Below are 26,109 nucleotides of genomic sequence, written 5' to 3' on the forward strand. Positions count from 1 at the left end.
CTAAGATGAAGTTTATAAATAGGAGTTAAAAGAGCATTCTCAGTTTAAGGCATGAAATACTTTTTCTTTTCCCAGACTTCACTATTCATTGAATGCCAAAGGCAGACATGTTAAAACATGTATTTATATTTGTGAGATCTTTACCATTTGCCCAATAACAACAACCAACCAACTGAGCAAAACCTGCCCACACCACTCAGCTCTTCTTAGATAAAACTAGAATATAGGTTAAGTGTCCTCACACCAAGAGGATAAATAACAGGCAGTGATAATAAGGAAATCACCAATTTTTCTTATTTCCCCAAGACAGAGAATTTAAAGATTCCTCAAAAGAGCTTAAGCATGTAACTTCCTCACTCACTGTTGACAGTAACTCATTAATTCAACAAACATTTACACAGTGTATGCCTTGGTGCTTCACATGTAACTTAAAAAATATTTGTTGAATGAATGAATGAATAACAGGATGCAGAAGCAAAGGATAATAAATGCCAAAAGACATGTCACCCTAGAGCACTCTGACTGGTATATCCTATTAGTAACTTCTATTACATATGAGCCTTGGGACCCGAGAAATAGAAAGGGGATAAGGACTCAAATGATTCCTTGGTTCTTGAGATACTGACAGATCAAATGAGATGCTATATATAAAGTATAAAACCTTAAAGCACTATATAAATGTTAGTAACTACTTATTATTACTATTGACAGAAAATACAGCCGAAATGATTCTGAAAGATTACTCACATTATAGTATAGTGTAACAAATGAAAAGTTTGAGAGACATAATTTCTGGGTAATCATTTTATCAATCAAGGTTAGTGATAGTCACATGGCCATCTTTTGTAATCCAAAGACAGCTCATGTTAGCCTATTGATACTTCTATGCCCTCAGAAGAATGGGTGTTCTCAACAGACTGCTACCAACTGTGATTGGTTAACAATTAATAAGAAGAATAAATATTATAATGAGAGGTAGACCTATTCTAATGAGGGTTTGGACTTGAATTTGATTATGTTACTCTTACTTCCAGACCACCCCCTGCCTTCAATCTAAACACACCTAAGCCTGAGTAGAACAGAGTGCTTCCTTAGTTGGGTGGGGTCTGACAAGATCGAAAAGAATGTTAAATCAAAACTCATTATCATTCCCATTCTTCAAGGGTTGATTTGATCTGGTAGAGAATGACAAAACAGGAAGGGAAATAAGTCTTGGATCTCCTCAATAGTAACTGGTTATTAATATATATTCCAACAGTTATTGCATATTTGTTTCTATGTACCCCACCTTAAGGTCTCTAAGAGTCATTGGGGTTGGGACTGTGCCCTAATTATCTTAGATGGAGCAATGAAAGAATGAACGAACAATTCAGTGTAGGACAGTGAACTGTGGACTTAGTAGGCACTTAAACTCTGAAGTACATAAAGCCCTCTATCTTTGGCTAATGAATAGAATAACAGGGAATTTGAATTTAGGAGCAGCCAACTCCTGCTAGATAGCTGTTAAGAAAGAAAAGTGATGGGTAAAGAAGAAGGCATTGCCAAATTGTTTTTAAGACAATACCATTTAAACACCCCTTGGAATGATAACACCAAGTCTAAGAATTTTAAACTGAATTCCAAACTGTGTATGTAATCAGCAGACAGAGGAAGAGACTTTGGGGAACTGGTTGCCTACTGCTCCACCTCTGGGTAGCCCCATTAAACTGATGAGTTAAAGACGCACAGACCACCATAATAAACAGGCTTTCACCCCAGAGAATCCACTGGCAACAGTCACTTGGCCAATGAAACTGAGTGCTCCTGAGAATTCTGAAGAATTTCAAAACTAAGGATTGTTGACATAACGTCCATATTCACATCTGTTTATGTGGCAAATTCTGGAATCATGTCAACACCTGCAACCAGAAGGATAATCAAATCACAGTTCTTCTGTCTTCCTCATTGCCTGTCCTTCTAGGAGTGATCCAAGGAGTTCTGAATTCCTGTTCATTCACAGTTTTCTTGCAACAACACATAAAGGAAAAGATGGTGGAGTTTAAAATTCTTCAGAGTTCTTATTTGTGAGGTCTTTTATTTTCTGCAAATGGAATATGTGCTTTATTTCAGCTATGTGGCATTAAGCATTACACTTTTCATTCCCAAGGAAATATTAGTATACTTGCCGAAGGGAGCCAAAAAGGGACACGCCTAGTTAGTGACCTCCTCAAAACTTGGACTAAAAAAGACCATTCTTAATTAGAAACATATTACTTCCCAAGTTTTTTTGGGCTATTTTTTTTGCCATTGTTATTACAATTCAGCAAAAGTATGAAAGTAGCAAAAACAAAAATGTCTTATATTAAGTGAAATGATGATGTTAAATGGAAATATACTGAAAAATACACATCTGTTCATTCTTTACATGAATATTTAGTATCAAAATCTAGTTTTATAAATAACTTTATATTTAATCCTTTCATCCTTAGTTTAGTTATAAACTAGGTTATTATAAAACATAATATTGCATAAAATATGATAAATGTTATTATATTGTACAAACCAGGTTAATTAACTAAGGAACTCTTGATCATGCTAGTTCAAGGTCTCTCTTGTGATGCCTCACTGTGACCTTGAAAAGCTATATATCCTGGTTAGGCCTATCAATCTGGAAAGTCTTTGAGAATGTGACTGGTGATAGACTCTATGTGTCTGCTGTCTACGAAGCAGTCCACCTTTCAGAACTCCCCATCAGATTGGCCCCATGGTGATATTTTTTTTTTCAATCACAGCACACCTCAAAATTCATTTAAGTTACGAAGTGGTTTTTGTGGGGATGGAGAAAATATCCATACTGATAAAACTGCAAGTCCCTAAAGCACAGAACAAAGTCTAACTTTATAGTATCATGGAATCACAGCTTTAGAGTTGAAAGAGCCTTAGTTCAACTCCCTCATTTTATAGATGAGGAAATTGAGGCTTAGAGAATTTTAATTACTTACCTAGGTTCACATAGCTACCAAATGCCAACAAAGCATTTACTTAAAAGCTATCTAAGGGGTAGCTAGGTAGTATAGTGGATAGAGCACCAGCTGTGGAGTCAGGAGGATCTGAGTTCAAATTTGGCCTCAGACATTTGATATTTACTAGCTGTGTGACCCTGGACAAGTCACTCAGCACCACTGCCTTGCAAAAAACCAAAACAAAACAAAAAACCAAAACAAATAAAAGCTAATTTAGGACATCAACTTTCATTTCACGGTCAGGTTCTAAGATGTAACAATGTCTTATTGTGAATAACATTAAAATCACAAGTGATCATACTCTAATTTGGAGATGGCACAGTTCCTAGACTCAATTTTGCTTTACTATTTCTAAGAAAACTGGGTTCTGCTCAAATTAATGTATAAGACAGCAGGGGAAAGGAGATACTGAACTTAAAAAATACTTTGAAGTAGTTAAAAGCAAGCAGGATGTTAATTACAAAGTATTCTTAACAATTCATTAAAGCAGATCCCCAATGACCTCTAATACTTTGTTTAAATGGTACACGGTCACTGTTTACAAATACATCCCCCACCCCACAATGCTACTGGTAGTCTTTCTGCTAATTCTATTGGCATAATTTATTTTTTAAGAGACGCCTAAAATTAAAAATTAGGGTACTGTTTTATTAACCCTTCAAAGAAAGTAAAGAGAGTTCCTTTTATTTGATAATTTATTCAGAGAATTCTTGCTATATACTTTTTAAAAGGCCTAATAAAAGTTCAAACTGGCTGCCTAAATTAATTATAAAGTTTCAATTATTTTATATTAAACTCAATTTTACACTTGAGTCACAGCTGACCCTTACAAGGCAATTTCCCACGAAATCACAGATACTCAAGAAACTTTCTTTTAGGGTGAATTAAGTCTATTATTCATCACCAGGCATTCTCTCAAGAACTGGTCTTTAGGGAAGAAAACCAACCACCTGTAGAGTCTCCATACAAAGCCTTAGCATTCAGTGCCCTTCACATTCACATTTCTTTTATAACACTCAGAAGTTCAACTTAAGTATAAAAAACTCAAGGACTCCTGGGAGTAGGTCTATTATCTAAACACAGCTGTTGTCCTCTGCAGACAATAGAAAGCCCAGCGACCTGACAGAAATAAAGCTCAACACAAACAGCAACAGGAAAGCTACAAAGGGAGCTCCCAGGCAGGCTCTGTACAAATATCAAAGCAAATGACTCAAAACTGAAGAGTTTAGTCAAATCAATTATTTGGCAGCAATTTAAGGACTGAGGGAGAGGGGGAAGAAATGAGGGTTTAATTATCTAAGTGCGAAACCCCTTCCCCCCCACTGGTTGGTGTTAAACAAAACAAAACAAAACAAAAACCTAAACCCTAGGTGGCTAAGCGCATAGTTAGAGCACAGGCCTGAAATTAGAAGACCTGAGTTCAAATTCCACCACTTAACTCACTGTGTGACCTTCACTTGCCTCAGTTTCCCCACAGAGAAAATGGGAATAATATCTATCTTTCAGGGCTGTTGTGAGGAAAAAAAACCAACAGAGATAACACTGGTAAAGGGTTTTGTAAACCTTAACACTCTATCCAAATCCTGGCTATTAGAAAGAAACCTAAGTAAAATTTTTCTGTCAATGGAAACATATAATTTTGCCAGGGCGGCCAGGTAGCACAGCAAGAGCACCTGCTCCAGTGTTGTCATGACCTGGGATCGAATCCGGGCTCAAACCCTTAGCACCCACCCAGAAACACCTGGCCATGTAACCTTGAGCAAGTTACTTAAGCCCAATTGCTTAAAAAAAAAAACATATAATTTCAAGAAACTTCTGAATTTAAATAGATTTTTAAAGAACCCAGATCATCATGAGTAAATTTGTCATTACACACAATGGACATTGTATATGGTATAAATACACACAGATGATATCCACTATATACAAGTACACACACACACTCCAATCCAGATGTCTCCTGGGAGCTAGGGGCGGGAGGAGAGAGAGAGGGAAGAGAGTGTGGTGAGGGAGAGGACAATGGTTCAGGATGTGCATTTTGAGATGTTACAGACCAAAGAAGGCCTACTGAGGGTCCTGCTACTGAGTGGGGCCCATGATGAGCAAACTAGGCTTTGTGGGCACAGGGTAGAGACGCTCCTTCCCGGGGCTGTCTGAGTTGTCTGGGTGAGGGTCAGAAACTTCTCTTTATTCCCAGCAGTCCCAGAGGACTTCACAGAAAAAGTGTCAGGCCTCACCCTCCCCCATTCACAGCCAGGGCAGGGGCATGGCCCACTGGAGGGGCAGCCATAGTCAATAAGCATTTATGAACTTCCTACCCTAGTCCAGGCACTGTGCTAAGCAATGGGGAATACAAAAATAAAGCAAAGATAACCTGCTCTCATTTACCATCTATTCATATTATATACCCCATGCACGTGGTACAGCTGGTCCATACCTTCTAAACAAGACTTTCAGACCCACGGGGATATAGGGCAGGGGCAGACTAGGGGAAGATGGGAAAGTTGTGAGGACAGAGGGCTGGACTCTTTCTCCCTCATGCCTTAGCTGGGAGGGGGGGGTAGCATTTACACATAAAGAAATTATCTAAATAAAAAAATATTTATATATATTTTATATTTAGTACATGAATATATTAAGTATTCAGCAAGTATAAATATATATATATATATATATATATATATCTCCCCCTTCCTCTCACATACATGTGTGTGTGTGTGTGTGTGTGTGTGTGTGTGTGTACATAAGATGAGAGAAAAGAAGGGGGAGATACATGGGAGATCTGATCAAGAGGTTGCCCCAGAGCCAAGGCAGGACCCTGACTAAGTTAACCTGGGCAGAATACGTACCTTCTCAGATAACTCTTTAAAATTGTGAGTTACAGAGGAGGTGACCTACAGTTTCCTTCTCCTATAACAGTAAATCACAGGTATAGTCCCTATTGTTAGCCTAAGGTACACAGGTAGACACCTACATATGTATCTATTTGCCTTCAGACACATATACACTCTCCCTCTCTCACATACTGTGGCTACAATGTGGGTCTAGCTCTCAAACCAAATTCCTTCTTGTTAAAGTAACTGGGAAAATATGTAAAACTCAAGAGCCCTTAAGATTCTGTTGGCATACTTCCCTGAACAATTCCCAGTGCTTTTCATTTTGTCAGGCAAAGCAAATAAAGAGATGTGTAGGTGTAAATACCATGAGATGTGGAGCTGATGAAACACAGATGATCCTGACTGAAGAAGAAAGTCTAAAGTTTAATCTGTTCAGCATTTAAATTATTTGTTCTATGGTTTCTTAGAGAAATAACTCATTGTTGTAAAGTCAATAATAACATTTTAAAAATGCAAAAGTGAATTTAAGACCGCTGAAGTGTATTTAAATAGTTGTACCTTGAATTTTTAAAATATTGAACGAAGCAAGCATTACTTTATGGCCAGGGAGAGACCGAAAAAAAATGTTAGTAAATGATGATTCAGAACAACTAATTTTTCCACTAATGAACTGTCAGAAATCCAATAATCATATTAGTACACACAGGGCAGCTAGGTGGCGCAGTGGGCAGAGTGTTGGGCCTGGAATCAGGAAGACTTCTTTTCCTAAGTTAAAATCTGGCCTCAGACACACTAGCTGTGTGATCCTAGGTAAATTACTTAACCCTGTTTGCCTCAGTCTCCTTATCTGTAAAATGAGTTGCAGAAAGAAAGGGCATATACCACCCACTCTGGTATCTTTTGCCAAGAAAACCCCAAATGGGGTCACAAAGCATGAAACATGAATGAAAAATGACTGAACACCAAAAATTACTATATATATCTTTGATGCCCTTGTAAAACAGGACATCTGTTAAACTAATCATGAAAACACTTTAAAACGTTGAGCTATGAAGAATTATAAATTGTTATGCGGTTTATTCAGTCTCTCCTCAAAGAGCCATTTCAGTCTCTATGGGCAATTCTTTCCCTTCTTACAATAAGGCTATATAACATTTGATTTATTTTTTTAAAGCAAAAACTCAAAAACTTTTAATTCTGTTGCAGTGGAAAACTCTATCTTCAAAACTACTTGTTGCAATGCCCTTTACTATACTGGATGTTTTAATCTGTATATTTTGAAGGTTTCCATTGGGGAAGGCAGCCAAGGCCCCAAATAATAAAAAAGTAGAGAAGTTGTTTTTTTGAGGCTAAACACATTCATTCTGGTTTAAGTTTCACTTACACACACACACACACACACACACACACACACACACACAGAGTAGCTCTTTTGTTATATTAATAGAATACTGTCAGTGATACAAGTACTGGGATCTAAGTAGTGGCTACATAACTCTTTAAGTTGGCGAAACTAGTGACTATGGTGCTTTGTGTTACAACCTTGTGAGGCAGGTTTCGACTGGGGGCTCACCGTCTTCCTCTGGAGGACCTCATATCTGATGACTGAACGTCACTCTTACCTGTGTGAGAGCTTCCTAAGCTAGCTTGTGACTCCTGATGGCAGATATCACTGAGACCCAGTCAGATGCTGGGTTGCTTTACATTTATACTAATCCACTCAACAAACATTTACTAAGCACCTTCTCTGAAGAAGGCACTATACTAGGTGCTTGGGACAGAAACAGCACTTATATCATAGGAAAAGCAGAAATCCTTGCTGCCAAATAAGGCAATAATATGAAAGAGCAAAGACAACTGAACAACTAACTATGACATAAAGGAGAGGAGTGAGATAAGTACAAGGGAGAGGTCTGGGCAAAGTGCTAGGGAAAGCTTAATGAAGAAATGACTTCACCTGGGGAAGGAGGATGAGGGAAGACCTCATACAGGTAACATCTTAGTGACGATCTGAAGGAAGGGTAAGACTTCAACAAAAGGAGATGAGGTAAGAAGGAGAAGAGGAGGGGTCATAATTCTATTCCATTTTAGAGGTGGAAAGAGTAGAGGAGGTGTAATGGTAATGATAAACATAATTTGAAGATCTTCCCTAACAGGCTGAATGTAATCACATGGAGCCTGTGGTGGGAGGAGTTTGCTGAAGAATGGAGCAGAGCCCAGAGGAAGTTGAGTCAGAGTAGTTAGAGCTGGAAAGAGGAAAAGATATAGGCAAGGAGACAGTTACACTTGTGAGTGTTTGTGGGAAGGCTAAAGGTATGGTGTTGCTCTGTTCAGTGATAAGGTATATTAACTTCTTTGTTGTTATAATGGCTTTGACTTGCTGGTGTTGGGATTTGGCTTTCTGGTGCCTGAATAAATGTTTTGTTTCTGTCTTATCTATGGAGAGTCTGTTATATTTTGTAACTCAGAATTATGCCAGCATATTCATAGTCACCACTCATACTGTGAATATTGTGTTGGTGCTACTGGAGTTTACATAAAGAAGATTAGTGTGTGCTATGTCTGAAAAGGTAGTTGAAAAAATATTACCATAGTGTGACTAATCTGATCAAGATTTCTGCAAGCCAAGCTGTTTCTTAGACAGCAGACATACCAGTCACATTCACAAAAGCTTTCGAGACTGGGAGGACCAACCAGGACATAGATGCTTTGGGCATAGCTTTTTCGAATTCAAGGTCACAATGAGACATAATCAGAGAAGATGGGATGTATACCTTACATATAATACAACTACATAGTTAGTTAGACTGTAAACATATACACATATGTGTGTATGCCCACATGTACACATTCTTATTGTCCAAATATTTCATACTTACGAATAACATAACAGGCTTCAAGATAATGACACGTGAAGACTGACTAGAGAAACAATGCAATTTTTAACCTGGAGAATTGCTAACATTTGTATCTCATTTCAGTTTTCCATATTATTTCATTTGATCTTTACAACAACCTTGTGAGGGAGCTGCTATTATTATCCTCACTTTATAGACAAGGAAACTGAGGCCAAGAAGTGCTAAGTAATTTGCTCAGTTAATTTACACTTAATACTGGTTAACTGATCTGAAAATCAATGTTTAATAGTACAGTTATCCCTTTCATATCTTGACTTTCCCTACTTGTGGTTTCAATATTACCATGGGTCGGTATAAGAAATTAAATGGGAATTTTTGGGGGGGAGTTTTGCAAAAGTTGGAGACAATATGCAAAAGCCAGCAGGTGACACAGAAAAATACTTAACCCAAATTTTACAAGGTACTGTAAAAAACCCATAAAAGAAGAAGAAAGAAATTCAGGCTTCTTCTCTGGTATGAAGGGAGGGCCAAAAAATTTTACCCAGATTTCAGATAATGGGTACATCACATCCCTAAACCCACTGTGATGTGGAAGGGATAACTGTATTAGTAACTCAAATGTAAATAGTTACACTGACCACGTACATCACATACAAACAACCTAATACAATAGGATGCCAACACTTTGGGGATAGTCTGTATATAAGGTGGACAATGTAAACTATATCATTCTTCTTTTACCACCTCAGGTTCAGAGATAACACAGCTAGCTAATAAGAGATTATGGTGGTGGTTGTGCTTCATTTTCAAAGAGAACCAAAATGGTGACAACTATGCTGGAGTCAAGGTACAGTATATTTGACGGTGGCTGATCAGATTGCTCCACCAGAGATCAGACACAAATAATTCACGTGAACGTTTAGGGTGGGTTCTCTAAATTTGTGCATCTCGCATTTCTTTTGAGCTGCTTCAATTATGCCTTGCTCACAGAACACAGCACCTTCTCTGATGAGGGCATGCCACGCTGGATGGTCCTGTGCCAGTGTCTCCCATGTCATATATTCAATTCTAAGTTCCTAAGAGAAACCTTGACAGTGTCCTTCTATCGTTTTTTCCTGAACATAATGTGAGTGTTTGCCTTGTGTGAATTCTCTGTAAAATAGTCTTTCAGGAAAGCATATGTTTGGCATTCAATTCAATGGCTAGCCCATAAGAGTTGTACTCTCTGCAACAGAATTTGAACGCTTAGCAGTTTAGTTTGAGAAAGAGTCTCCAGGTTTTGAACTTGGTTCATCTGATTTGCAAGTATAACGCTCTTTTTACTAGTCTCTCAATTAGCATGTACTATTAATATGTGTGTGTATGTATATATATATATATATATATTTTTTTTTTTTTTTTTAAGCAATTGGGGTTAAGTAACTTGCTCAAGGTTAAACAGCCAGGTGTTTCTGGGTGGGTACTAAGTGTCTGAGCCCGGATTCAATCCCAGGTCATCCCGACTCTGGGGCCAGTGCTCTTACTAGCTGTGCTACCTGGCCGCCCCTATTAATGTATATATTAATTGTTATATAATAAATAAAGTTGTTTTATATATATATATAATATACATTAATGTAAAAATTAATTAATAAAATAAGTACTAATGCACTCAATTAGCATGAACTATTAATGAGGCCATAGAAATAACTTCATTTTATAAAATGGAATATCATGAAGGTATTAGTTAAAGCAGCTAATTCAGTAGTATCAGACCTTAATCTGTATTATAAGGTGACAGCATTGTTGATTATTTTAAATAAAAATTTTCTTGTACAAATAAAACCTATGTAGACAAGAATAGAAGAAATGAAGACAATTGGGAAAAAACTTTCATAGACAATCTCTCAGACAGAGTGTGTTTGGGCTGGAATATTGCTGTGGCATAGGAAATGATGAGCTAGTTGATTTAGAAAACATTGGAAGACATCGACTTATGAAGAAGATGCTATCCACCTTCATGACAAGTGGAAATAAGCACAGTACAGTCTTACATATCTGTATATGACTATATATGTATATATGTGTATGTTTATAGATATCTATATCTATCTTATCATGCTTAATTGTAGACTTCTGGAGGGTAGGGAGAGGAAAAAAATAAAGCAAAAGTGCACAGCAGAAGAACAAAAGAAAACCTATAAGGAAGCCAAGAAAAGTCAAACAGCTTTGAAAAACAATGTGTAGTATTTATTATATAGGTTTTCTTAAAATGGAAATTTATTGTTTTATATTGAATTTTCGCTTATGTTCTGCTGCATCCATAGCAATTTTAAAAATTTTTCTTATTTTGTATTTAAATTTAATATAAATTTAAAATAATAAATATATTAATATATTAAATATAAGTATTAAAAATATAAATATATTAAAATAAATTTAATAAGTTTAAAACCTTAAAAATTCATAATTCAACAACTATTGCTTACTCTCTAAAAAACACTGCATACTGATGAGATATGGTCTGAATAACCCATGAAATGAACAAAGCATTATATCATTTGAAAATGAAAATATAAACAGAGTGGATCTGAGTTATAGAGAGGGCTAAGAGAAGGGCTAAAGTGGGATATATTTCGAAGACAAGATGATTTTAAAAAGAAGGGTTAAACACGGCCTTACCCAGCAACTAAGATGTATTTTCCATCTGCTTGATCCTTTAGCCTCTCTAGCAGGGACAAGCGTACTTTGGCTTTGCTTTGGCCATAGACTTCAATTTCATCTGCAAGCAATCCTATCTCCTTGGCAAGAACATCAACAGCTTTTGGAGTCTGTCCTCTGGAAATCTCAATATCACTGGAAGAAAAAAACAAATAGAAGACAAGGGACTTCTCAGCCTAGGTGGTCGACAACAGAGAACAAAAACAAGAATTAGGCCATCAATCAAATTAACATAACCTGTCTGTTTAGGGCTTTTCCCTAGAGTAAAAATGATTAAAGCTAAAGAAAGTATTGTTTTGTTTTTTTAAAGAAAAGCAACTCATTGGTCTTTTTATAACTAACCAGCAATGGAGGATACACTCATGTTAACACCCTTTCCCCCCAAAAAATCCCTACATGCCCAACGTATTATTTATATCACTATATGCCCTGAAGGGTGCCTAAATCTGTGGTATAGTTGGGTCTTTTTATGTGGTCATTTTATGTTCCTAAATTGTTCACATATCAAAGATTATATAATGTTTTAAGATGGTCCAGGCACGTGTGTCTCTTTGATGTTTAAGAATACAAAACTGGAGTTTCATTTTACTTGTCTCCTCTCAGTAGAACATGAGATTTCTGAGAGCAAGAAACGTCTGACTTTTCCATTTGGATCCCCAGTGTGTAGCATGGTGCTTTGTAAAGAGTATCTGCTTAATGCATCTTTTTTTTTCTCCCCCAGTCCTTTATTCTAAATCAAAAAACATGCTTCAAAATAATTTATTAACTGCATAACTCATACAGAGAGAGGCAGCAGGGCAGAGTGGATAGAGGGCAAGTCTCCAAGTCACCAAAGACCATGTTCAAGTCTGGCCTCCGTCGTGTATTTGCTATGTCACTCCGGAAGTCGCTTAAAGTCACAATTCTCTCAGGAAACTTTAAGATTATAAGGATCATGAATTTAGAACAGATCTTTAATAGTCCAAGCCCCTTCTTTTACAGATGAGGAAACTGAGGCTGAGAAAGGTTAGGTGATTTTCCTAAGATCACTCATGTAGTAAGGGACAAAAGGGTGGGACCCATGTCCTCTGATTTCAAACCTAGTGCTCCTTCTACTACACTGCACTGGGTTTTTGAAAGAAGAATAATTAGCAAAGCATTTACCCTAGTGTTGGTAGGGGAAGTTTTTTCACTTGGTGTTCCATACACCAATGAAATCAAAGGTCACAGACAAAAATAATGAGTAGTTAACTCTGAAACAAAATAACCTAGTCATCAACTTCCCACTAAGTAACTCTGAGTTTGACTGTGCCCAGAGAATCAAATCTAAATCCACATAACACAGTGACATTCTGCTAATGTCACACTATACAGGTCCTGTGACTTCCCACTGTGCCACAGAGCCTGCTTCAGACAAGTAGCGAGTCCCTCTTCTCTCATTCTACCATTCTTAGAGCCACAGGCAAGTTTACCATTTAGCCCCAACACCAAACCCTACCCTCCACCATGGCTTCCCCATGCTGTGTGATCAGTTCAGTGAAGGATATGAAGCCAGACACATCCTACAAGTAGTCTGCTGCATGGTAGGCATGGGGAAGGAGTGGGATCAGTGTCAGGGATAAAGGACAAACTTACCCACTGAAGCAGAAAAGACAGAATGATACCCAAAGAGCAAAAAGTCCACAGTGAACTCCTACGATGCAAGGAAGAGTAAAGCAACACATCTCTCTATGGACCTAAGCAGGTTCCTAGGTTGCTTTTATCTTCCTACTTCTTCCTTTTTCCCATCTCTGATTCTAGTAAGGCAGAATTTCAAAATTCTTTAAGGATTATCTTCTGACTCACTAAAAGATTCATGCTAACTTCATTTTAATTTTTTTTATGACCTGAAAATTACCTCAGTGTCTTGGTTTCAGTGGAAGGGGAAGCCAAATTTTGCAAATCAAACTCATGCATCTTTAAAAGTAAAAAAAATTTACTTCCCAAAGGTTAATACCGAGATTTATGGGGTACATATTGGTTGAGCAGAGATAGTAAATCTACCTTAACTCTACTATATCACCCAGTGAAGGACTCTATTTTTCTATAAACCTACTAACTACAATGGGTAAAATGGCTTTCCACTAGAAATGCAACACATTTTAAAACAGGGAGTTTATAATCCTAAAGTGATGAGATTACATATTATAGAATCTTTTTAACCACTGAGAAAGACTAACTTGGCTACTTACTAAGAAAAGACAAATGTTGTAAGGTAAACAGAAGAAATACATGGTTAACTCCTAAATCACACATGTTAGAAGCCATTTCACTACGGAAACACTGGACGGCTGTGCCCCCAATATCAGAATAATAATACAGGCATCCTTTTACCTGGGGACTGGTGAGAGTGGCTGAAGCTTCAAACTTCGGAGTTTCCACCTTCTGTACTGCTGCTCCCGAAGCCACCTCCTCCCACTGTTAATCACATTCTTGAAGAAAAAAATTGAAAAAAGTTCCATATTTTCAGAATTAGAAGTTATACTTAAATGCAAAGAATGTGAAACCAGACAATCATAGAGGCTAAAATATCACATTAGTATAGCGTTTTCTTCTTGGCAACCCTCTGAGGTAGATAAAAGTTAGTCTAACCACTAAAAGGTAGAGCTCTAAACAACATACTTAAACTTTGTGGGATTTGGGGGTGGGGGAGTAGGTAGGGTAGAAGGTTTAAAAAAACAAAACTGGAGAATTTGCTCACTATTAGGAAAAACTGAAACGGGGGAAGGCAAAAGACAATGCCCTTGATGAAATCATTCCATGTTTAGTCTGTCAGCACTATATATTGAGGGAGTAATTCTCTCCCTTCTTACATCCTAAAACATGGGCTTTGTGTGGAAAGCACCTTTACTTCATCCTTTATATTTTAGGAAGCCTTTCCTGCCTCCCTAGAATAAAGTTATCCAGGTAGTAATGAGATGGGCTTCAACAGAAGTTTGACAAAAGCTAAGGAGTTAAGTTTTACCCAAAGATAGGGAACTGCTTGGCTGGAACTTCAAAGGGTGAAAAATAGGATAAAAACAATGGGTTCTTTCAGTCTACAAATCTCCACCCCCTTCAACCTCTCAACCTCTGTCCAGCCAATCACCACTATCTCACATAACAGTTTCAGTAAAACTGTATTCTCACAAGGCAAATTAAGTATAACAAACCAGCACAAATTAGATTGGACCAAATGTTTCACAATTCTTGTTATCAGTATATGTTTCCTTTGAAGTGGCAAAAAAGATAGAAGGTGTATGTTGGTCTAAGACGGAGTTAGGCTAGTCATGTTCCAAGATCAGGAGATATCTGGGGAGCAGCCTCCCTCCCCCCAGGCCTCCACTGATATCCACTAAATACCAGGGATGCCTCTCTAGAAAGCAAGGTAGACATCATATGGAAGATGTGCAGGAAGACAAGGGTTATATACAGGATGATCTTGGGTTAGAGTTCTAAAGGGGAGGGGTGATCCAGCCCGCAGAGGAAGTACTACTGCATCTATGTCTTTTTATCAGAATAATGGAATATTTGGCCAGCAAAAGGTTTAACAGCTATAAGAAAATTCATTTATGAACAAAACCTTGATAGGGGATAGAAGTACATAAAAAGGAAGATATAGTGGCCCCTCTTAACTTCTCTAAGTCCAATAGTGACATTTAAATGATTCTTGGTCGGGGCGGCCAGGCGGCTCAGCGAGTAACAGCACCAGCCCCAGTGTCGGGATGAACTGGGGGATCAAATCCAGGCTCAGATACTTAGCACCACACCCAGAAATAACTGGCCGTGTAACCTTGAGCAAGTTACTTAACCCCAACTGCTTTAAAAAAAAAGAAAAAATATTCTTGATTTTCTGACACCCCAATCAGGATTAACAAGCCATAATGTTTTTACCTCCGTGCCCCCAATTGATAAAACACAAGGTTGTGATAAGTGGTCAACATAGTTCGCTGCTAATATGTTATTTGTGTCCATACAGAGCATACACTCCCACAATAAAGTTGACTTTTTTAAAAATACCTATGCCTCCAGAATAGCAGTGTATATTGTATACAGTATATGCAAGGTCACACTTAAGGAATGTTACCAAAAGCATATCCTACTACTGTTTTTATAAAGATTTAGGGTGTTCAATAATAATATTGTAATATTTTGTGACTTAAAAGCTTTATCTACTTAAGGTTCTTGTAAAGAAAACAGAAATGAGTCACATTATTATTATGTTTCTATAGCAGTTATCCATCCAATTTTGGTCTCAGGTTTCTTCCCTTGTAAAGAATGTTACTGCCAAATACTAGGAACACAGTATTGACCACAAAGAAGAGGCATTTTGCTCCCCATCAAACAGAACCCCATGAACTATATGAAAGGCAAACAAACCTGAATCCTCAGAGCCGCTGCAAGAAGACCTACATCATCTTCTACAGTCAGGCCATCAATCTGAACACCATATTCCTGCTTCCCTGTAAAATGTTGGGGAAAAGACATCATTGCCAAAGTTGATCTGATGAATGAATAATCTTTAAGAAAGGTAGTCATACTCACAACCAATAACAAAGCAATAGAGTTATGGTTCTGGGGACAGGTTACATCAGGTTATCTATCAGATAAGGGGTCAGAATTTAAATCTCTAAATTCAGGCCTCTTTGGATGCAACAAAACCACCTGGCTGTCATGGGTATTTAATGAAATACCTATTACTCAAATTCTTAACCATAAAAGAAATGGAAACAGTGACATCTGTTAGCCTATATAACTCTTCTTCTATTAACTAAATAAAGTATATAAATTATGCAGAAAAATTTATTAGCACTAAAACCTCACCACAGAGAAATACATTCCATTCATTCATTAAGCAAATTCCTTTAAACATAAACCAGAGTATTATAATTAAAACTGTTCATTTAAAAATATGGTTAAATTGGGGATACAGCTGATTGCTCAAAATAATTAAGGCAGGACATTTACTATAACAAAAACAATTCAAGTGAAAACTCTTGAGTGTCCTATACCCCTCCACAGTGAAATTATTCAATTGGAATGATTCCCTTGACTTGAAATTTCTGTCCTATCAGAAGCTGCTTTGTTTTTTTACTAGCCAATGTGAATAAACTAAGAGACTGTGCTTTAGAATACAAAGTTAAGCAAAGCACCCTCTTCAATAACACCCAAAAGGAAAAAATAAAATAAAAGGGAAGAGGCCAGAGGACTTAGTGAATGGGGAACAGGTTTGCTTTGAGAATCTCAACTTGAATCACAAAACTGACCTGCCTTATTTTTCCTTCAAAGCAGAAGATACTAATATAAAAGTATTAAATTTAGGACCTTTCTGATGAAAAAATAAAAAGCTGTCAATACCTACTGTACTTTTTTTCCTTTGAAGTTTTAAAAACCGCTCTTTCTCTAGATATGTGTGTGTAAGTAAAATTAATTTGGATCACCATCTCCCCTTCTGGATTTTCTTTCTCTCTTAAGTTTTCATGATACTATGCTCTCCTGTTTCTTCTACCTCTTTGACCACTTTTCTCAGACTTCTTGGCTGGTTCTTCATACATGCCATGCCCAATAACCACAGGTTCCCCCAAGGGACACATTTCCCACATTAGAATGTAACATCTCCCACACTGAAATATGAATTCCTTCAGAGTAAGGATTGTTTTTATCTTTCTTTGTTTCCCTGGTGTTTAATATAGAGTTGGGAACATGGTGAATGTTTAATAAATACATATATGTATATCCATGGATCTATACAAACATATCACTTATTCTTTAAGGCTCCTCCCTTGAGTCTTTTCTGATGGAGGAAAGATTATTTCCTATGGCCATGCTCTGAATCGAGCATCACTTTCTTTGCTTTGAAACTATTATGCTCTTAAACTATCCATTTTGCTGACAACACATTGGAAGGAATGGCTGCAAAGCACGCGAAGTGTATGTTTTCATGTCAGATTTCTTGGAGGTGTTAGTCATTCCCTCAGGTACTGTGTCAAAATTAGCAGGCCTTCACTTTTATAAATCATCTTTAGGAAAAGGCCAGAAGTCCAGTTGGCTGGGTAGTTTTTCACCTCTAGAGATTTAGGCTCTAGGCCTCATCTACCCACTAGTAAGAAGAAATGTGCAGCTCTCATTTTTGTCCTTATCTGTTTAAATCATAAAACGGGGTCAGGAGTGGAGGGTGGAAGATACCCACAGCATGAAATTGTATTCCTTTATAACTTGGCCTTTCTTCCTTTCCTTCTCTGTGATAGATATGCTTTAAGCACTGTCCCACTGGTGACGGGTGTGGAAAATCTTTTATTCTCTTATTCATATAGTATTTCATTTCTTTCAGGTTTTTTAGGCCTTTCCCTTCATGAATGCTCCAGGAAAATGCAAACACTGTTTGCATTTATATCTGTATGTATGTGCCATAATTTAGCTAAAGGGATATTCTTAGCAAAAGAATTAAATCACCCCACAATCTCAGATATTAGGACAAGAAATAGGTGTTGTCTCCAACTAAAAAAACAAATTCAAAAGCTCTGAGTTGGAGAAATTCAACACAGTTAACAAGATTAATATCTTACTTGGTCTTTCATCAAAGCAGAGGTGGTCAATTAAGTGAGTAAACACTAAGTATTTACTATTCACCAGGTACGAATTATGCTAGATTTGGAGGCTACAAAGACAAAATTGAGACAGTCCCTGTCCTCCAGGAGCTTACGTTATTTACACACACACCCCTACACACATATACATACATGTACATGCACACACAACATATATACATACATATATGTATGTGTGTATACACACACAAAATACATAAAGTCACTAGCATCTGGGAGTGCAGAAAAGTGCTGAAGGCCAATGCTAAAAGAAATCTCGTATTCCAAGAGTTGGAAGAGAAAGAGCATTGCAAGCATGGGTAGGACAGCCAATGCAGAGGCATACAGAGATAAGAGTATCATGTGTGAGTAATAACAAGGGGGCCAGTGTTACTGGGTCAGTTTCAGATCTCTAGAGCTTTTATATCATGTGGTCTTATAAAATAGGTCTACAAATTATTTTAAAAGATGATCTTTCATTTGTAATTTTTCTCATATTAACTAGACTTTTGGAAGGTTTTATTCCTTATTTAAGAATAACACATTGCAAGGTTTTTCCTGGAAACATGAACAGCTTTTACCCCGGTCACTGATACTGGTTGTTTTGAGATCACCTAAGGAAATTTGCCAGCACAATAAATGAAGTGGGAGGGACCTAGTCAAATTCCTTTGTCCAACTGCCATCTCTGCTTTATAGAAACACTTTAGTTTTTATTTGATTTGGCTGTGGGTGCTTTCCTTATCAAGAGAAAGAGAGTTTGGGTGAACACAGAATGAAATCTCTTTTAGCCCAGGTCCTTTTCTCTTTATGGCCCACGTAATTCTGCAACATTTATACAAAACTGGCAATGACTAAAATGTAGTTGTTATACTTGTTAGTACAGAAAGTGGCTTTTTCATCTCTGATTAGGGACATAGGAGACTAGTAATTGAGGGGATCATTAAAGGCTTCATGTAGAAGGTGGCACTGGAGCTGTGTCTTAAAGGAATAGAATGATTCTGTGAGGCAGAGGTGAGAAGGGAGTGAATTCCAGATGTGTGAAGACACAGAGATGAGGGATGGAGGGTCACATGTAAGGAATTAAGAGGAGGTGACAAGGAGCAAAGGGGGCTTAGTGAGGAGGTGAGAGGCAGGGGATGACGATGACGACACTGAAGGGGAGGAAGAAATACACACTTCAGAAAAACCATTTTGGCAGAGAAGCATGGGATGGATTAAAGTAGTGAGCGGAGTAGAATATTAATGAGGGGGTGGGTGTAGCAGCAACCACACTGGCATACCCAGGATGGCTGCTAGCACAGCTCTGAGATCTGCTTTACTAGGAAATATGGGTGTTTAAGGGGTCAACAATCTTTTTTAATTACATTCACTAATTCAGGGGGAAAGTCAGCACCTGAACTTTAGAGGAAATACAAACAGAGAGAATACAAGCAGAGAAATAAAGACCAACAGACAGGGCTCTGACTCCCTGAATTAACTGTATACTACATACATCCCTGGATCTCTCTCGATCTGAGATCGAACAGTCGGGGAGCTCTGAACATATGGCCACTCAGAATCTCAACCAGGGAATCACATGATCCTTCTCATAAGTGAGCCCCTAAAGCAAAATACCACTTTCGGAGACAGAAGGCAACTCAACCCTCCTGACTCAGTGCCTAATTAGAAATGAGCAAAAGGTGTGAAAGCCTTCCAACTAGCAAACCTCCCCTAAGCAAGCTTCCCTTAATGGGCTCCACAAGAGGCCTATTAATGGTCAGGGAAGATCTTAAATCCTATTAACATTACATTGGGCTAAAAGTCTCCCCTAGCTGAGAACTTGACTTGATCATCAGATTCAGCCACCTCCAGAAATCTGGATAAAGGAAACCATCTCTACCCAGACTACTCTGGTTGGTTTCCTCCTTCATGAACTGGGTTACCCTAAACTCTGAAGGAGGGATAAAAGGACATGGACTTACTCTCTGAGGCAAAAATTTACTTAGATTAAATTCTGTTTACACTTCAAATAGAAGTAAGGTCTCCTAGTGCAGAGGACTGGAGAATTAGGGCAATCTCCTCTATCAGTCATGCCCTTCAGAGACTGCCTGACTGATCTACAGGGGCTGGTCTATGAAAGAGGAAATAAAAAGCCTGGATCCTAATTAATAATGGGTTATTAATATAATAGAAAATAATCATTTCTGTCAGACAAAAAGATAAAGCTATTGAAGTTAATTCGAAGGTGCAGCAGGATCTCTCAATTTAAAACACTATTGTAGTGAGGTCACAGCACATTTCCTAAGTTTTAATTACAACATTTTAAAATCATTCTTTTAATAGCTGATCACTAAATGCTTCAACTTTCCTGGTTTAAAATATAAATGTCCAGCTCATACTATAACAAACACACTGGCAAGGTGGAATGATTTTCAAATGTACTATTTCTAGGATACCAGCCATATGGGACTTTTCTTCTTAAATTAGTTATTTAATAAAATACCTTTATAGAATTACTTCATCATAAATCACCATATCTCATTTATTTTTTATGGAGGGAAAAAAAAGCAAAAGATTAGAATGAAAATTCCATTATAAAACTCTTGTCTTCACCCAATCATATATTTATTAAAAAAACAACAACACTTTCTGGGATAGAGTTTATAATTGCTGGTTAGAATAAATGGGAATGCTTTTCTCTTTAAAAAGAATCTGAAAAAGTATTTTCAATTGTTTTGAGTGGCGAGTGTAGGAAATAGTAGTTTTCCTCAGTGTCCTACTGAAAATATTTCATACAGCTTAAAAATTTTTAAAGTTACAATGTTATTATACCTTTAAGGCTGGGGTCATGTTAGCATTATGATGGGCCAGGACACTATTTCATTGTCATTAGATTTTCTTTTTTTGGTTGTTAATTTCCCCTAATCTCATTTAGTGCAAAAACATGTTAGGATATTGCTGAGCCTGAGGCACTTTTCCCACTAAATATGAAAAGTAAAAATTGTAACCACAACATATTCCTGAATTTGTGTTTAACAGAAATCCACACCCACTTTAAAAAGCCCAAAAGGAAATTCAATGCAGTTACCCATTTGCGTCCAAGTGAACTTAAAATGAACTTTTAATGATCAATCTACTAGGAGTACTTGCAAAATATCTAAACTTTGACATCCCTAGATTATTTGTTCGATGGGATTATTCTTATCAAAATCTAATCTTTCAGAGGTGCCATTAAAACTAGGTCCTACAAAGGAAATTTCCACAAAGTACTGTTTAATTACCAAATTGGATATGCCATTTTCATAAACTCATAGGGACCTGAAAGGCTGAACAGACTTTCTTAATCTCACTGGGATTCCAAAAATTTCTGCAGATGTGAAAGGTATTTCCTAGCTCTAACACTGCAGAAAGCCAGCAATTATGGACTAGTAATAAATAGAGAGGAAGAATGTAACAGTAAGTAGAGAGCTGATCTTTGATATCAGAAAGACCTGTATTCCCCCATCTTTAATAACAAGGTGGCTGTATGTATGACTTTGAGAAAGTCACTCCATCATTTGGCACTCTCAGTCATTCTCTAAGAATAAATACCACAAGATTTTTTTCTATACTGTAAAAAATAGCATAAAACATTTATTTTATTAAGATTCTATATATGTTACATATGTTTGCTTTGGTCCTTTAATGTTCTTGGGTTATAAAGAAGTTTCCTTCCTCTTTTCTTAATTACTTTGATTGGTAGAGATTGGAAGGTGATATGGGAGAGATGGAGAGACCTGATGAAACTGGCATGTTGAGATTCTACCCAGGAAAACCAAAATGTGGATACTAATGTGATATCAATGAAACTCACATGATTTTGCTCTCTGAATATGAACTAGCCTTACTAGGCTAGTCTTTCTCATACTTTTCCTTAGCAAAGATTCCAAGAAAATGTGTTGAAGCTTACCTGACAGAAAGCTGTGGGAACAATTGAGAACTGTAGCTCCTGGTTGTATCCAACTAAGTGGAATTTCATCTGGTTTAGGAGAGCCTATCACCACAATTTCAGCCTCATTAAGCTAAAAAGGAAATTAACAAAATTAGATTTAATTAATTAATTAAATTTATTAAAAATATATTTTATATATTTATAAATTTACATTTATATATATAAAATTAAAGCTTTTCATAAACATGCACTGTCAATAGTCTAAATATTATTTACACAGTTCTCGCTACTAGACTGTATGCTCCCAGAAAAGCTAGGATGTCTAAATTAAACTTTCTAACTCCCTCAGGATTACATTTTGCATAAATATTTGTTGAATCAAAATGAATGGAACAGTGATAAGTCTACTGTAATACAATCAAGATACACAAAGGAGGAAGGGGTGGTATAGGCAGGGCACAAAACCTGGAAACCTCTATGAAAACTTCTTCAATTTCCCATTTCAAAAAGAGGAGGCACAGAACGGGGGTGTTCTCTCTCATTTCTAGGCTTCTGAATTTAACTTTGTGATAAAAAAAATTGGTGAACCATTCACTCTTATACACTGTAACCTATTTTATGCCATGGAATCCAAACTAGATTTATTTGTAGTTGTCAAGGTATCCTCACCTTGTATCCGAGCAACATTATCATAAGGACTTCTTAGGAGCTCTTGATTACAGTAGGGACTTGGCTAGATGATTGCCAAGCTCCCTATCTAAGCTAGGTAACAAAATAATCATTATCACATTCATCATACTTGGTGATTCATCTTTCATGGACTTTGCAATGATTTGTAACTAGGCATTAGGCCTGTGAGATGGTTCGGCACTGATTTTAGAATCAGTGGAACCTAATTACCCACTACACGGACTAAAGCAAAGGGATTATTAAGTTTTAACAGTGCAAGAGACCTTACAGATTTGATGGCCAACGTCTCACTTCAAGCCCCCTTTGCGGTAGCTAAAATATGTGAAAATCTTTATGCTTTTCACTCTCATTTCCACTCACTTTTCATTCCCTGCTTGTCTGTATTTTCAACTCTCTCTGAAAACAGAGAAAGACAAAGCTGAAGGGAGGGAGGGAATGGGTAGGGCACATTGTTTCTTTAATGAAACACCAGATACGTTCTTTCCCTTCTGTTTTTTCTTTCGGTTGTGGAAGGCAGTATTTTCAGGATTTAGGGGTACACCACTAAAACTTCAATTTATACCCTTCTTTTATTTATAGATTTGCACATAGGCAAAAGAAAATGTGAATTTAGGACTAGGAAGGATAAATAAAAGGGGTTGGCATTCTACATACCAATGAGAACAGCTACAAAGGAGCTTTCTTCATAAAATATGATTGTACTTCAGTATCTGAATTAAAAAAAAAACTTCTCCAAGATATCCATATGTAAAATATCAATAGAACATAATATTCTGGGGCATATGTTTTTGGAAATTATTAGCATGGACCATGAAAAAGCAGTGATGAAATGATGACCGTATCTTGGGTTTCATAGCATATATTATGATTCTGTTCTTTCCTCTTCTTCCTCTCCCTCCAGCCCCCATACAATTAGAAGAATATTTTCTAGGTTTTTATAACACTACTCTCTCCTGGTCCTCCTCCTACCCATCTGACGACTCCTTAGTTTCCTTTGAAAGACCTTCATCCAGGTCATGCCTACTAATGATGAGTGTCCCACAGGATTCTGTCCTGGGTCTTCTTCTCTTACCCCACTAACATGTGGATTAGGGGTCCACAAACTATGGCCAAATCCAGCCAGATCACTTTTTTGTATGACTCTTGAGCCATACAAAAAAAAGTTTTTGTTTTAAAATAGAGTAAAACTTTATTTTAAAATGCAAAAACCATTCTTATAGTTCACAGGCAAAAAGAGGGCTGCATGCTGCTCACCCTTGCTCTATATTATTCAGGTGGTGATCTTATCAGCTCCCATGGATTTAATTGTCATCTCTATGCTGATGATTCTCAAAACCACTTACTTAGGCCTAACCTCTCTCTAGACCTCCAGTCTTACATCTCCAATCCCTTATTAGACATTTCAAATTGGATGGTCCACAGACATCTTAAATTCAACATGTCCCAGGGTGGCCAGGTAGCACAGTGAGTAAAGAGCACTGGCTCCAGTGTCGGGATGACCTGGGGATGGAATCCCAGGCTCAGACACTTAGCACCCACCCAGAAACACCTGGCCATGTAACCTTGAGCAAGTTACTTAACCCCAATTGCTTAGGGGCGGCCAGGTGGCTCAGCAAGTAAGAGCACCGGCTCCAGTGTTGGGATGACCTGGGGATCAAATCTGGGCTCAGATACTCAGCACCACACCCAGAAATAACTGGCCATGTAACCTTGAGCAAGTTACTTAACCCCGATTGCTTTAAAAAAAAAATTCAACATGTCCCAAACTGAATTCATTCTTCCCCATTTCTAAACTCTATCAATGTCAAGGGCACTTCCATCCTCCCAGTTCTCTAGGCTTGCAACGCAGGGATCATCCTTGACTTCTCTTCTATCTTTCACTCCCCACTGACCACCATATCCATGGCATGACAAATTTCAATTTGCAACACTGATCAAATAAATACACCCCGACTCTTTTCTGATGCTGCCCCCACCATGGTACCCCCATCTCCTCACAATGAGTATTACAATGCCCTGCTGGTGTATCTGCCTGCCTCAAGTGTCTCTCCATTCCAGTCTATTCTCCATTCAGCTATCAAAATGAGCTTCCTAAAGCACAGATCCTATTATATCAGTCACACTAGTCAATAAATCAGCAGCTAGGTGGCACAGTAGATAGAGTGCTGGACCTGGAGTCACGAAGACTCATTTTCCTGAGTTCAAATTTGGCCTCAGACACTTACTAGCTGTGTGACCCTGGGTAAATTGCTTATCCCTGTTTACCCTTCAGTATCTTTGCCAAGGAAACCCCAAGGGGGGTCATCAAGATCAGACATGACTGAAATGAATGAACAACAAGTCAGTAAACTCCAGTGGTTTCCTTTCACCCCCAGTAACAAAAATAAAATCCTCTAGTTGGTATTCACAGCCCTTCAAAACTTCCCCACTCCACCCCCATTTTTCCGGCCTTCTTATACCTTAACCCTTCCCTCATACCCTGTAATCCAGAGATAATGGCCTCCTTGCTATTTTCCAAACAAGACGTACCATCTCTTGGTTCGGGATGTTCTCTAGGTATTGCCCATGTCTGGAATGTTCTCCCTCCTCATCTGTACCTCCTGGTCTCCTCTTAGGTCTCAGTTAAAAGTCTACCTTTTATAAGAAGCTTTTCTTGATCCTTTTAAAATCTAGTGCCTCCTTCTGCTGATTATTTCCAATTTATCCTGTATAAGCTTGTTTATACATTGCTGTCTTCTATGTTGTCTCTCCCATCAGATTATGCCCTCTTTGAGAGCAGAGACTGCCTTCTACACCTTTGTGTCCAGAGCTTCACACAGTGCCAGGCACATGGTAGGACCTCAAAAAATGTTTATAGACTGCCTAAAATGTACAAAATGATAAGATTATTACTTAATTCTTCTCTAGAAGGAAACTGAAAAAGCAGAGTCCAATATAAATAAGTATAAAAGCAGATTATAAACAAAAAGTAGCAACATGATTCCCCTGCTAAAAAACAGATTTACTGTGATTCACTTTTAAGTATCTACACAGAGCCAATTAATCCCCTCTTTAAACGTCAACTTCCAGAGGGACTTGATCAGTTTGATGGCATGCAAGGGGGAAATACAAAACAAAATATGTTTTAATGTTGCTACAAGGAAGCAGCCTGATTAATCACACTATAAAAGGGCAAAAAAACAACTAACACTTGCCTCAACAGCCACTCTTGTTTCTATAACTACAGGACCACAAAACAGTGAAACTGAATGAGAGACATGGAACATAGTATTTTCTGCAGTCCAACATTAACAGCAGTTGGGTCAGTTCAAGTTGCACATGCTATCTGCAAGCTTTATCTAAAAAACAGCTGGACATTTGGGTGATTTCACAAATGAGAAAAAATTTTCCAGTGGGTGGAGGTCTTTAAACATCTGCATAAAAAGGACAGCATTCTCTATTTCTCTCTCTACATACATACATACATATATATATATATATACACACACACACACACACACACACACACACACACACACACACACACA

At 37.6% G+C, this 26,109-nt stretch overlaps 1 protein-coding gene across 2 annotated transcripts in view; it reads right to left on the minus strand.

Moving 5' to 3' along the window:
• The window catches only part of MTHFD1L (methylenetetrahydrofolate dehydrogenase (NADP+ dependent) 1 like), a 225,223-nt gene that overhangs the window by 150,897 nt on the left and 48,217 nt on the right, over positions 1-26,109 (minus strand). For both annotated transcript variants that reach the window (XM_069069685.1, XM_069069684.1), the window contains exons 8-11: positions 21,911-22,022; positions 15,775-15,857; positions 13,750-13,847; positions 11,359-11,532 (exon numbers count right to left, since the gene is read on the minus strand). In XM_069069685.1, the coding sequence (XP_068925786.1) occupies positions 11,359-11,532; positions 13,750-13,847; positions 15,775-15,857; positions 21,911-22,022 (467 nt within the window). The remainder of the gene's footprint in view (positions 1-11,358; positions 11,533-13,749; positions 13,848-15,774; positions 15,858-21,910; positions 22,023-26,109) is intronic.

Source organism: Petaurus breviceps, unplaced genomic scaffold (assembly GCF_028583685.1).
Source record: "Petaurus breviceps papuanus isolate PSGF00001 unplaced genomic scaffold, PetGlider_PUasm1.0 90784, whole genome shotgun sequence".
Lineage (NCBI taxonomy): Eukaryota > Metazoa > Chordata > Mammalia > Diprotodontia > Petauridae > Petaurus > Petaurus breviceps.